General features: G+C 55.0%; 1 protein-coding gene and 1 long non-coding RNA gene across 2 annotated transcripts; both read left to right on the top strand.

The window, feature by feature from the left end:
• Window positions 1-357: 357 nt before the first annotated feature.
• LOC129149427 (uncharacterized) lies at window positions 358-1,391 on the top strand. Its single transcript, XR_008556318.1, has 3 exons — window positions 358-396; window positions 632-680; window positions 1,380-1,391. It is a non-coding gene; the product is annotated as an uncharacterized LOC129149427 (long non-coding RNA).
• Window positions 1,392-11,518, top strand: TLE6 (TLE family member 6, subcortical maternal complex member; the record flags this gene model as incomplete). The annotated part of the gene is made up of 15 exons (XM_054718362.1): window positions 1,392-1,453; window positions 1,826-1,871; window positions 2,876-2,921; window positions 7,500-7,558; window positions 7,723-7,957; window positions 8,075-8,097; window positions 8,352-8,412; window positions 8,539-8,603; window positions 8,733-8,770; window positions 9,400-9,652; window positions 9,748-9,998; window positions 10,304-10,442; window positions 10,768-10,918; window positions 11,179-11,255; window positions 11,414-11,518. Coding segments are annotated over 15 exons (1,611 nt in total), but the record flags the coding sequence as incomplete, so codon positions are not given.
• Between the last annotated feature and the right edge of the window lie 1,720 nt (window positions 11,519-13,238).

Raw genomic sequence — 13,238 nt, 5'->3', positions numbered from 1 at the left:
CCCAATCTCTGACTGCCCTCCCCAAGCCCTGACTGTTCTCCCGGGACACCTCATAGGGTCATAGGGCGAGACCTCAGGGGCCCGACTGTTAATCAGCACAGCTGCAGGCACCAGAGTGTTTGATGAATGGACATAAACTGTAGGGAATGCAGTGGGGTGCTGGCGGCCAGGGATGGGGTTGGGGGCCAGGACTGCGGACTGGGTGAGTGGTGCCGGAGGCCCCGGCATGAGTGGGACTGGTCTGTCACTGTCACCGCCTTAGCTTTCTGCCCTCAGGGCCTTCCATTTCCTTGTTGCTTTTAGAGTCCTTGTGAGTACTACCGGAAGATGACCTCTTCTGGCCATCTCAGCCCCCAGGGGCACCCTCCAAGGATGGTGAAGCCCCCAGGAACTTTGGTGAGGAGGGGGAGGGTGTGATATGGCATTAACTTCTGGGGGGAGGGGAAGAGCCTGGGGGCTGGGCTCATATCTAATTCTCCTGCTGCTTTTTTTTTTTTTAATCCTCACCAGAGGATATTTTTTTCCATTGATCTTTTAGAGGGAGAGGGTGGGAGGGGGGAGGAGGGGAAGAAAGAGGGAGAGGGAAACATGGATGTGAGAGAGACACAGAGACTGGTTGCCTCCCACACAGGCCCCAACCAGGACCGGGCCAGGGATCAAACGTGCATCCAAGGTACAAGGTATGTGCCCTTGACTGGGAGGCGAACCCGAGACCCTTCGTCTGCAGGCCAGTGCTCTAACCACTGAGCAACCGGCCAAGGCTAATTCTCCTCCTTCTGATGGAGGAATATGGGGTGACTGGCCAGGCCTTTAAGTTGGGGGTCACTAACCCATCATACTTGACAGGTGCAAACGCACTTGCTTTTTACATTTTTTAAATGATATTTAGAGAGAGAGGAAGGGAGAGGGAGAGAGAAACATCGATCAGCTGCCTCCTGCACACCCCCTACGGGGGATTGAGCCCGAAAGAAACCCAGGCATGTGCCCTGACCTGGAATCTAAGGGGCAACCTTTCCGTGCATAGGACAATGCCCAACCATCTGAGCCACACTGGCGAGGGCGGCATTTGCTTTTTAAAAATTAAACTTACTTCTTATGACCCAGGTGTAAAACACATGACTATATCATCTGTTCTGTTGATATTTTACAAGCAAAATTTCCCACCCTCCAGATGTTACTTCCCGGAGATGACCATTGCTAGCAGTTTAGGCCAGGAGTGGGCAAATTTCTTCCAAAAAGGGCAGGAGAGGGAATACTTTAGATTTTTAAAGCAAGATGCAAAATGAACGGTACTCTATGGGTCCTTAAGTAACAAGAGAGAAGGCAAATTACCTTCAGGTTTTAGGAGATCCCATCTCACTCTCCATCAACCTTTCCAGGCTCAGCAGGAGGCCGACTTGCCAGGCCCGAACTCTCAGGGCATCCTGGATCAACTGAAGCAGCAGTTCCCGAGGTGAGGACAATTCTTGGGGGGTCAGAAGTCCCTCTGTGGTCCTAGGCCCCACGGAGGGAAAGAATCCTATCTGGTCTCCTGATGGCTGACCCAAAACAGGACCAGTAACGGGGAAGCCTGAAGCAGAGAGGAAGCCAGGAACGCTAACCCTGGCTTTTATTTAAATGTCTGGTCTTTGTTGTTGTTTAGTGTGAATTGGCTTGCATTTAACTTTATAGGTGGATTTAAATGCTGCATTAAAACTGTATTCTTCTTGACACTGCTTTACAGGGGGTCCCTTGAAGGGGACCCTCTTTCCCTCCCAGCCAGGGTCTCATTCTGGGGAAGGGTCCTGCCCCCCCCCCCCCCCCAGCTGGTCTTTCTTCCCCACAGGTTCCCGCCTCACTTGCGGACACAGGTGGACAGCCTTTACTACTTGGTGAGCCACAAACCAGGCATTGCCTCTGGGCAGCCCCTGGAAAGGCTGTTCTGTTTGACCTCAGGAACAGGGTTTTGAGACAAATTTGTTTTGCTAACTTTGGGCAAGTGAGTTACCCCATTGAACCCCAGCTTCATGTGAGTTTTTCTTAATAATACTCTTGTGTGAAAACTAGAAGTTCCACTTAAAGGAGGGGCTTCTTTAACTCACAGCACATGACTAGAGTCCCTGCCCTTGAGGCGTGTGTATTCTAGTGTGCTATGTTTTCTAGAACTTTCCATATGTTCTATATCCACAATGTCCAGTATGACACCTGCTAGCCACATGTGGCAATTGAGCACTTGTAAGGACCTGAATGTTTAACTGGTTTAAATTTAAATGGCCACACTTGACTAGTGGCTACCACATTGGACAGGGCAGCTCTAAGGGGATGAGAGGGACAAATAAGTAAATAGAAAAAAAATTTTTCCAAAAAAAGAAGTCAGAACTAAAAGTAAAATAGAAAATGATGAGCTGAGAATGAGTAAAGATTTTGAGCTAGGGTAGTCAGAAAGGGCTTCTGAGAGGAAGTGATGGTCACAAAGGATAAGGGCTCCTGCTACCCCTAGAGAGAACAGGGAAAGGTGTTCCAGGCAGTGGGTACTGTATGTGTAAAGGCCCTGGGGCAGGATTGTGTATGACGTGTTGGAGGAACAGTAGGAGGCCAGTGTTGCTTGGAGCAGAGTGAGCAAGAGGGTGAGGATGGGACAGAGAAGGGGTGGGGAGAGGTCTCTGGGAAGGCCTTTGACCTTCACATCTAGAATGGAACCCAGGGGTCTCCCTAATTAGCTCTCATTTTGAGGATATGAAGTGCCATCCTATTTGATGAGAGTAGGGACCAGAGAGGTAAAGTGACTTGCCCAGGGTCACACAGCTGGGGAGAAGCATGCACAGCATTCAAATTCCAGATCCTTGCCCACTTCCATTGACCACCGCCCGGTGTGATCCCTGTTGTTCCTTTGTAGGTCCAGAAGATTCGGCAGGATCTGCAGGAACATCACAGGCAGGTGAGTCACCAGGAGCTCTGGGTACAGCGGCCTCTCCTGGAAAGGCAGGGGAGAAGGGGAAGAGGTGAAAGCAGGGTGGGGGTGGGGGCAGGTCATTCAAGGCTTTTGGGGCCTCGATGGGACTTGTGCTTTTTACCCCAGGGAGGTGGGAGCCCTGGAAGGCTGTGGGCAGAGGAGGGGTGGGGGCTAGGACCCCCCCAGGATATCAGTGGATCCACACATCTTGGGAGTATATCTCCCATCCTCTCTCTGAGCCTCTTCTTCCTGGCCTGCTCCCTGGGTTCCCGCGTGGCTCCGATGAGTCCAGGAGTGTTTTTCGCACTTTGCAGGTCAGTTGCTTCAGCGCTGAAGGGCCTGTTGTGTGTGCCAGACATACCTGGATTACCATCTTCCTTATGTCTGCGAGTTCTCAAGGGCCTGGCTCACATCTGAGCCAGGGACAGGTCTGCACCAGAGGCCCTGGCTCCCTGCACAGGGCGCCTTGCCCAGGCTGAAGCATGACTTCCACCCCGGCCTGTCCTCCTGCCACCTGGCCTCTTTCTCCTGGGTGCTGGCAGGACTTTCTGCCTGTGCCAGATGTGACTGGCAGAAGGCCAGGGCCATGTCTGCGATTTAGCAGGGCCTGGGGTGGGCAGCTCAGGGACCTGGGAGAGACAGATGGGGGAGAGGCAGGAAGCAACCAGAACAGTTATTCATTCAACAGATATTTATCTATCACCTTGCCAAGCGCTGTTGTAGGCGCCAGGAAAATAGCGAAGAAGAAGAACACAGACAAGCCCTGGCCCTTGGGGTGAGAGGAGCTTGGTAAATGGAAGTGTCAGATGGTGAGGGCTGGGCAAGGTAGACGTGGAATTGAGCAGCCCCCGGGGGACGTGGGCGGCCAGAATGGGAGTGGGTTGCAATTCAGGGTGGTCAGGAAAGACTCATTGAGAAGGTGACATTTGAGCAGAGAACTAAAGGAGAGGGGAGCAGACCGTGAAAGTATCTGAAAAACAGCACATGCAAAGGACCTGGGGCAGTCCCAGGCCTGGCATGCCGGAGGCACAGCAAGGAGGCTCTGGTGCCTGGAGCAGAGTGAGAGGGGCAGGCAGCGAGGGCAGGTTGTGCGGTGCTGTGTGGGCCACGGTGAGGACTTGGGCTTTTACCGCAGTGGAAATGGGAGCCCTGGAGCGCTGTAGGCAGAGACAGGACCTGACTCAGGTGCTCACAGGCGGTTTCTGACTGCTAAAGGGAGGACTGACTATAGCTGGGCAGGAGCTGTGTGGGGGTTGGGGGACCAGGTGATGGATGTGTGTCACTTAGAACAGTTATGTGGTGAGAAGTAATCAGATTGTGGACCGTGTTTTGGGGAGAGGCCAAAGACTTGGGCGGGGGGGCGGGGGGGGGGGGCAAGGCCCCAAGATGGGCCACTTCTGTTGCTGTTCAACCCAGGAGCATCCTCCCCACCCCCAGGTGATGATTCTAGCAGCCTTGATGGCCTTTTGGTCCCCAACAGACCACTTCCCCCTCCCCCTCTTCTCTACTTCCCCCTCCTTGTTTTCCCAGCCTCCTTGCTGTGCATTTAAAATCCCAAGCAGCAGCAGCAGCAGCAGCAGCCAGCCGCTACTCCCACTCCCACAGCTCCCCACCGTCTGCCTGCACACAGCTTTCCCCAGGGAAGGCCAGCCAGCAGGCAGGAGGGAGCAGCACTTTTCATGCTGAGTGCATTAAAGTGCCAGTAAATTGCGCATTAACGAGCCAGGGCGAATTGGGGAAGGCTCCCCTGGGCCTCATGCGGCTGGGAGGCCCAGCTGGGGAATCCATCACCGAAGGCCCCAGGAGGCAGCAGCCCTAAGCTCTGATGTCTCAGAGAGGGGCTCCCACATCCCAGACCCTCCCACCACCACCCTGTTTGCCCAACAGGCAGGGGAGGGACCAGGCTGTTCCAAGAGGCTGGTAAACACTGCCTGGCTGCCCCCCCCTCCCCCCAACCCCCTCTCCTCTAACTTTGGGAAATTGGCTTTGCTTCTCTGGGCCTTAGTTTTCTCGCCTGCAAAATGGGAATGGCAGTCATGCCTGTTAGACAACTGACTGCCATGAGTGCTTATGCTGCATTTCCTTGCGATCTTTCTCTGTGAATCAGGACATTTCCCCAGTATTTTGGCGTTTGCCCTGGGCCCGACGGCTTTGGGGAGCTCCTGGAGGGGAGTGGGAGCCGTAGGCCAGCAGACGACGATGCTGTCCTAAACTGTAGCCATGGGCACTGGGGTAGCCAAGTGGCACCGTCACATGTCAAGTGCTCAATAGCCACATGAAGCTGGCAGCTACCCCATTGGACAGGCAGGTCTAGGACAATTTGCTGGCACCGTGTTTCGTCCGGTACTGGATTAAATACGGCTGCACACGCGCACATTTCCACATGCCACTTCTTGGGAATACTGGCCAGGAGGTCCCAGCCTTGTTTGCTCTCGTCCTCAGCTGGAGGCACGTTCTAGGAATCACTGACCTTGGTTCTAGGCGCTTGTGCCATCTGGTTTGCAAGCCACTGGCCCCACGTGGCTGCTGAGCACGGGAAATGTGCCTGTTGGAACTGCAGGCATGTCCTCTTTCATTGTCCGTAGCTCTGTTTAAATAGCCGTCCGTGGCTGGTAGCTTCTGTGCAGGGCTGCACAGTCCCATGGACGGAGATTAAAAACGAATCCGGTATCTGTGTCAGACCAGCGCCATGGAGAAAAGGGAGGAGGGTATGTGGTAGGGAGGAGCATATCCTAAAAGAAGAGCCCTAGCTAGTTTGGCTCAGTGGATAGAGTGTTGGCCCAAACACTAAAGGTCCCGGGTTTGATTCTGGTCAAGGGCAAGTACCTTGGTTGCAGGTCAGGGCGCATGCGGGAGGCAACCAATGGATGTGTTTCTCGCACGTCGATGTTTCTCTTTCTCTATCTCTCCCCCTCCCTTCCACTCTCTCTCAAAATTGACGGGAAAATATCTTCAGATGAAGATTAACAACAAAAAAGGACAGACAGGTAGGCTGGTGGGTGGGTAGAAAAAGGAAACTTAAAGATAGGTCACTCTGTCCCTCCCATGTCCGTAGAACCTTTTTAAAAATATATGTATATTTTATTGATTTTTTTACAGAGAGGAAGGGAGAGGGAGAGAGAGCCAGAAACATTGATGAGAGAGAAACATCGACCAGCTGCCTCCTGCACACTCCCTACTGGGGATGTGCCTGCAACCAGGGTACATGCCCTTGACTGGAATCGAACCCGAGACCCTTGAGTCCGCAGGCCGACGCTCTATCCACTCAGCCAAACCGGTTAGGGCTCCATAGAACCTTTTTTTTAATGTAATATATTTTATTGATTTTAGAGAGGGAGAGAGAGATAGAAACATCAATGATGAGAGAGAATCATTGATCGACTGCCTCCTGCATGCCCCCGCAACCCAGGCATGCACCCTTGGCCAGAATCGAACCCAGGACCCTTCATTTCACAGGCCGACGCTCTATCCATTGAGCCAAACCAGCTAGGGCCATAGAACCTTTTTAAAAATATATATTTTTTATTGATTTCAGAGAGGAAGGAAGAGGGAGAGAGAGAAAAGAAACATCAATGATGAGAGAGAATAATTAATCGGCTGCCTCCTGCATACCCCACACTGGGGATGGAGCCCACAACCATGCCGGGAATTGAACTGTGACCTCCTGGTTCATAGGTCGATGCTCAACCACTGAGCCACGCCTGCTGGGCTCCATAGAACTTTTTTTTTTTTTTAATAAAACCTGTTTATTTATTTATTTAAAAAAATTTTTTTTGTTAATCCACACCCGAGGATATTTTTCCATTGATTTTTAGAGAGAGTGGAAGAGAGAGGGAAAGACAGAGAAATATCGATGTGAGAGAAACACATCAATTGGTTGCCTCCTGCACTCGCCCTGACCAGGGCCTGGGCTGGGGAGGAGCCTGCAACCGAGGTACGTGTCCTTGACCAGAATCAAACCCGAGACCCTTTAGTCTGCAGGCTGATGCTCTATCCACTGAGCCAAACCAGCTAGGGTTATTTTAAAAATATACATATTTTTAATGATTTTAGAGAGGAAGGTAGAGGCAGAGAGACACACACACACATCAATGATGAGAGGGAATCATTGATCGGCTGCCTCCTGCATGCCCCACACTGGGGATCGAGCCCGCAACCCAGGCATGTGCCCTGCCTGGGAATTGAACTTTGACCTCCTAGTTTCCTAGGTCGCCGCTCAACCACTGAGCCACACCAGCTGGCTCAGGTTTTAGTTTTCAGACATTCCAAGAAAACAGTTAGGGTGTGAACCCGGATCTGACTCCACTGTCTACCATCCGATAGCAGCACTGTCCTCAGGATAGGTTTTATCGGCCACTGCCGAGGCTGGCCTCTGGGTACCCCGAACTTGCTTTGTGCTATGTAGTGCAGAGGGCTCTGTGTTATCGGTAATCACCCCAGGATGTTCAAGGTAGGTGGTGTATCCCCATTTCACACACAGGGAAACTGGCTTGCAAGTGGGGGTTCGCACCCAGGTCTGTCCAATTACAAAGCTTTAGCTGGAATAATGTTTCCCTCCTCTAGACAGAGCATTTTCGGCAGCGCATGGAGACATGCAACCAGTCCCAGGGCTTCCAGCCAGGGGAGGTAGGTTCCTGGGTCCTCCAGGAGGGAGGGCCCAGGCGCGGCACATCCTCCCGTCCCTCACAACCCGGTGCTGGCGGTACCAGGTAAGCCAGGTCTCCTTTGATGAACAGGCTGACCAGGACTCCTGGGGACCCGCCAGTACCAAGGTTTCCCAGCACCCAAAGGTCAAGCCCCCACAGCCCTCCGGTCTTCAGGAGCAAGACTTCAAAGACGTCCTGGCCACCAGGTCATCCGACTGGCTCCAGCAGCCCTCTGGAGTGGGCAGCTCCCCGGCTCACCAGCTAGACACACGGTCGTCTTGCGACTCTGAGCCCCTGTTTTGGCAGGATGTTCTGACCCAGCAACTCTGGCAGATTTTTGCCGGGACCCACGATACGGCAGACCCATCGAGACACAGGCGTGAGTCTCCCCGAGGTTGGGAAGCGGGCGGCCTCGGGACGCGTGGAGGGCGGCACAGGCTGAACCTTGTGTTTCTACTGCCTCTCCCCATCCCTTTCTCCCCTCCCACCGTCACAGTGCCAGAACACATGCCGGGCATGGTAAGTGAGTGGGCTGGCGGGGATCCCGGCTGGGCCCCAGTGGGGGGGTTCAAGTTTCTGTGGGATGGGCCCACCTCCTCCACCCTCAGCCCTTCCGTGCCCTCCGAGGAGCCGGGGCTCTGTCCTGAGGCTGGATCAGAGGGCTTGGGCAGTTGCCTAGTCCCATCCTCACTGCCTGCGCTTCCCTGAGGTTTTCTGGTTCTGAGACTAACCTTGGGCAGGTCCTTTGGTCTGACCCTGTTTCCTGCTGGCAGGAGAGCCAGAACGTAGGACCGTTCTACTTTGGAGCAGAACCCTATATCGAAGATGCTTTGGGTAATTCCAGTGGGATGGAGAGCGGGGGGAAAGGGAGGGGGCAGGCAGCTTATTCCAGGGGGGCCATATCTGCTGCTAAACTGCCAGTTCTCCACCCACCTAGGCCCCTCCACATCTCCCCTCCAGGTTTCCAAGAAGGGAGCATAGGGCCAGGCATGGCACCGGGGGTGATGCTGTCCCGTGTGGCCCAGGTGAGACCCAGGCAAGAGCCAGGCATGAGTTGGTTCTCCCCGCCCCCCTCCGACCCCCATTGAAAGTCTGGGGCTCTGGGGGGCGGAGAGAGCCGACATGGCTTAGCTTTGATCCCGGTCCACCCGCAGGAGCCTGCTAGGAGAACCTACCGCTTTCTGAAGCCCATGTAAGTGTTAGACCTGCCTCTCCTGTCTGTGCCTCCGTCCAGGAGGTGGGAGATCCCGGAGGCACAGGCATGCCCTCCCGTCCCCATCACCACCACACTGTCCTCGGTAGCTGGAGAGGAGGGGTCTGGGTAGGGATGTGAAACTCGAGTTACTTTCATGCCAGCATCACTATCCCTACCCACATCACCAGCCCAGGTTCAAGGGATTTGAGGAAGCAACTCCCATAGAATGGGGAGGGAGAGAGGCTGTTTCAGAGCCGGATGCAGGCATCCCCAACCTTGTGGCCTGAAGCTAGGGGAGCCCAGATGTGGGAGAGACAGTTTGCCTGGAAGCAGGGGCATAATGGCTGGGACCTTGAGGGATGAGCAGGAGTTTTCCAGGGGGCAAATCATTGCAGGCACAAGGGAGCAGTACTTGGTTATGGGACAGGGAGAATACTTGGAGGGATGTGGGTAGGAGATGGGGAGAGTGTAGTGTAGTGTACTGTAGTGCAGCAGGGAAAGAAGGCCTGAGAGAAAACCCCCACATCCGAAAAAGATAAAAGTCCCCTGGAGGGCTTGATGGGTGCCTCCCTTTGGGCAAAGGGGCTCACAGGCAGGCCAGTGACCCCAAGGTTTCCCCTCCTAAGATGCTGGGACCCCGAGGACTTCGAAGTCACATGGAAGAGGCCAGATGCCTTGCCCTGGCAACCCAAGAAGTTGGCCGTCCCACACAGAATGAAGCTGATGCGGATGCTAAAGCACGGGGAGTCCGTGCTGGCCACGGCGGTGAGCAGCTTCACGCGGCACGTGTTCACCTGCGGCAGGAGTGGCGTCAAGGTGTGGAGCCTGGTCGGCCAGATGGTGGAGGACAGATTCCCCGTCAGCCACCTGCGTGTACAGGTGAGAGTGGGGCTGGTTCCGGGGGGTGAGGCTTGTGGGAGCAGGAAGAGCTACCGGGAGGGAGGGAAGCTCACCTGTGCCTCTGCCCCTCCCAGACCCCGGGGGCCTACCTGCGCACCTGCCTACTGTTCTCGGACAGCACCACGCTGCTGACGGGGGGCCACAACTTGACCAGCGTGAGCGTTTGGGACCTGATGGCACCCTCCCTGCACATCAGAGACGAGCTCCCCGCGGCAGATCTCACTTGTCAGGCCCTGGCTGTCAACCTGGAGGACAGCCTGGCCTTTGCCAGCTTCACTGAAGGCAACGTCAGGATCTGGGACCTGCGGGACCACAGTGTGGTCAGGTGTGGCCCCGGGGTGGGCGGGGTCCCCCTGAGAGCCCCTGCAGACACCATCTGCTGAGCAGGGATCCAGCAGTCTCAAGGTTAACGCCTTTGCCTGCTTGAACTCGGATCTGAGGGGGTTGAAGACCCGGGTTCAAATCTTGGCTGGGCTGGGCTGGGCTGTTTCCTCAAAGCCCGGTCCTGGTACTTTTTGTCTATCTCAGTTTCCCCATCTGTCAACTGGGGGTGGTTGGGTGAGTGATGTTCCTTGGGCCCAAAGCTTAGAGTCTCCGTTCCAACCCCCTTCTGCTGCTTCTCCCGGCCAGGGACCTGCCGGGCCCTCCTAATGGAGCCAAGAGCATTGTTGTCAAAGACGGTAACATCTGGACCGGGGGTCTCGATGCCTGCCTGCGGTGCTGGGACCTGAGGACCGAGGAGCCCCAGGAATACCAATATGACTCTCAGGTATGCAGGCTGGGATGGGGGGGGGGTAGTGGTACCCCAAGTCTTGGTGATGCTGGAGGAATAGGGGCCATTAGAAATGTTCCTTCCTGTTGCCCAAATAGCATTGGATACTTGCATAGTCTTTGTGATAATTTCATAAAGTAGAGAGGACCAACCCATTCCACAGATGAGCAAGCCAAGGCTTGGAGATGTGAAGTTGCTTGTTGGGGCCTTGCAACCAGGAAATGGGCAGGTGGTCATTCCCTGGGGTTGGTTCCCATACCGTCGCCCACCTCCTGGGCCAGGCTGGGCCCTGACCAGGTTCTTTCCTGCCATCTACCCCCAGATAATAAGCCTGTCCCCCAGCCCCTGGGAGAACTGGGTTCTGGTGGGCACAGCCAGTGGCCAGCAGTGGCTGCAGCCCACCCTTGGGGGCCAGAAACACATGGTGGGCTGTAAGGACAGCACCATCCTCGGTCTCAAGTTCTCCCCTCTCGGTGAGTGGCCAGGAGTGAGTTGGGGAGTACTTTGTGGCCCCCCGCCAGCCACAGGGCCCCACCCCACTCTGACGGGGCCCAACCCTCTCTGACCTTCCCCGAGCCCCTTCCTCCCCTCTACCCTTCATCAGCATGAACCTCTCACACTGATGCTATCCTTGGGGACATGTGGGAGGTGGGGGTTCCCTCCATTTCCCAGATCCCCAGGAGTGTGGCCCTCAGCTGCCAGTTTGACTAGGTACCCCTCTTCCTCCTTCCAGGCCAGTGGTGGGTGAGCGTGGGGATGGACAACCTGGTCAGCATCTACAGCATGCCCACAGGAACCATGCAGTTCCAGGTACCGTGGAGGCCTGGGGGCGGCGGGGGAGGGGGGCAGGCAGTGCTTAGCCCGGAGTCCCAATGCAAAGGGCCCATAGGGACCACATTGGAACGGACAGGCACAGGTAGGGCCAAGGGTGAGTGAGCCCCCCATGCTGTGCTCCCTGATCCTCCCAGGTTCCCGAGAGAACTTCTGTCATGTGCTGTGACATTTCCCCTAACAACCGCCTGATCGCCACGGGGTCCAGGGACCATGCCTCAGTGTACCAGCTCATGTACTGAGGGGCTCACTACTGCCATCTCAGCTCAGGGTCCTTTCCCCCCAGTGAGGGGGGTAGCGGTGGAGGGTCATGGTGGGTGGGCCGGTGATCTTTGTCATGTGTAATAAAGCAACTGGAAAAGGCAGAGCTGCCCTGGTTCTGTACCCTGGGTCATGCACCCTGGCCATCTTGTGAAGATTCGGAAGGACCGTGTCCAGCCTGGGTCTCTGAGCCTTTGAGTCCACATTCTCTGAGAATCTGATCAAAGCCACTCACCCCTAGCCCTAGGTGGTTTGGCACAGTGGATAGAGCGCTGGCCTGTGGACTGAAGGGTTGCGAGTTCGATTCTGGCCAAGGTCATTTAAAAAAAAAACCACTAGCCCCCACTTCGGGGGGTTGGGATATGGAGTACTTCCTGTTCCCCTGAGCTAATCTCTCCTCATCTCACAGAGCGTTTTTCTGCCACTTCCCTGCACAATTCCAGGGATGGAGTTCTGGGTCCTTCCGAAAACACCCTGTCTGACTAGACCAGAGCTTCTCACCCTCCCAGTAGGACTCCGATATCACCATTTGCTCACCTGTCCTTCCAGGATAAGGAGTCCCAAATGGCACCAACAGGCCTAGCTCCCTCAACCAACCACAGAATTCTCTTCCTCCATAAAGAATCTTCTGAAACCCCAGCTGGGTGTGGCGTTGGCTTCCAACAGGGACCCTGTCACCCTGCCAGCTCCCGCCAGAAGGTCCCAGCAGCATCCCTCTTGGTCCCCCGGCCCCTTCTAATCCATGGTCCTTGTGGCAGCCCAAGGGAGCTTCCAGAACCCAGATCTGATTATGTCACCACCCCTACCAGCCCCGCCCCCTCTGGCTCCTACTTCCGTGGCTCTCTCTGCTTAAGCTTGATCTGGAGACCTAACTCCTCCTGCAGCTGAGGAGGAACCCCCGCGCCCACCTCCTGGTTTTCACCAGGCCACGCTCCTTACTTACCTGAGTCTTTGCACTTGTTGTTCCCTATATCTTTGTGGCCCTTCCTCCTTTACCGCTTGGCTCAGCCACCTCCTCTGGGACAGGGATTTGTGCTGTGACGATGACAGTGGGCCAGGCATCGTGTGCCAGGCGCTTAGGAGTTATCTCTGGGCCTCAAAGGAAACACGATTCCACCCCAAACAGCCACATGCTCCCCTATAAACCCCAACTCTTTGTAAATGGGCAATGTCTTGGGATGATTCCATTCAAAAGGCTGGCACTAGCCCTATCCGGTTTGGCTCAATGGATAGAGCGTCAGCCTGTGGACTGAAGGGTCCCGGGTTCGATGCTGGTCAGGGCACATGCCTGGGTTGCGGGCTCGATCCCCAGTAGGGGGCATGCAGGAGGCAGCCAATCAATGATTCTCTCTCATCGATGTTTCCATCTCTCTCTCCCTCTCCCTCTTCCTTCCTCTCTCTGAAATCAATAAAAATATTTAAAAAAAAAAAAAAAGGCTGGCACTAAAAGTGATCACATGAAACTTTTGGGCTAGGGGTTTAAAAGCCATGTATGACCCATCTTCCTGGTATGTTGGACCCTGAAGTTACATAATTGAGGTGGTGAAACCTCCGCCAGCCTGGAGCCCTGAGTGTACCTGGAGTTGAGCCCCAAATGCCACATGGACTTGCCCGAGAAATATCTATTGTGTTCAACCACTGAGACCTGGGGGCCATTTGTCACATGGCAAGACTTAAGCCACACTGCCCAATACAACACAG

This window comes from Eptesicus fuscus, chromosome 6 (genome assembly GCF_027574615.1).
Source record: "Eptesicus fuscus isolate TK198812 chromosome 6, DD_ASM_mEF_20220401, whole genome shotgun sequence".
In the NCBI taxonomy this organism is placed as follows: Eukaryota; Metazoa; Chordata; class Mammalia; order Chiroptera; family Vespertilionidae; genus Eptesicus; species Eptesicus fuscus.
This window is presented reverse-complemented; position numbering and strand designations above follow the sequence as displayed.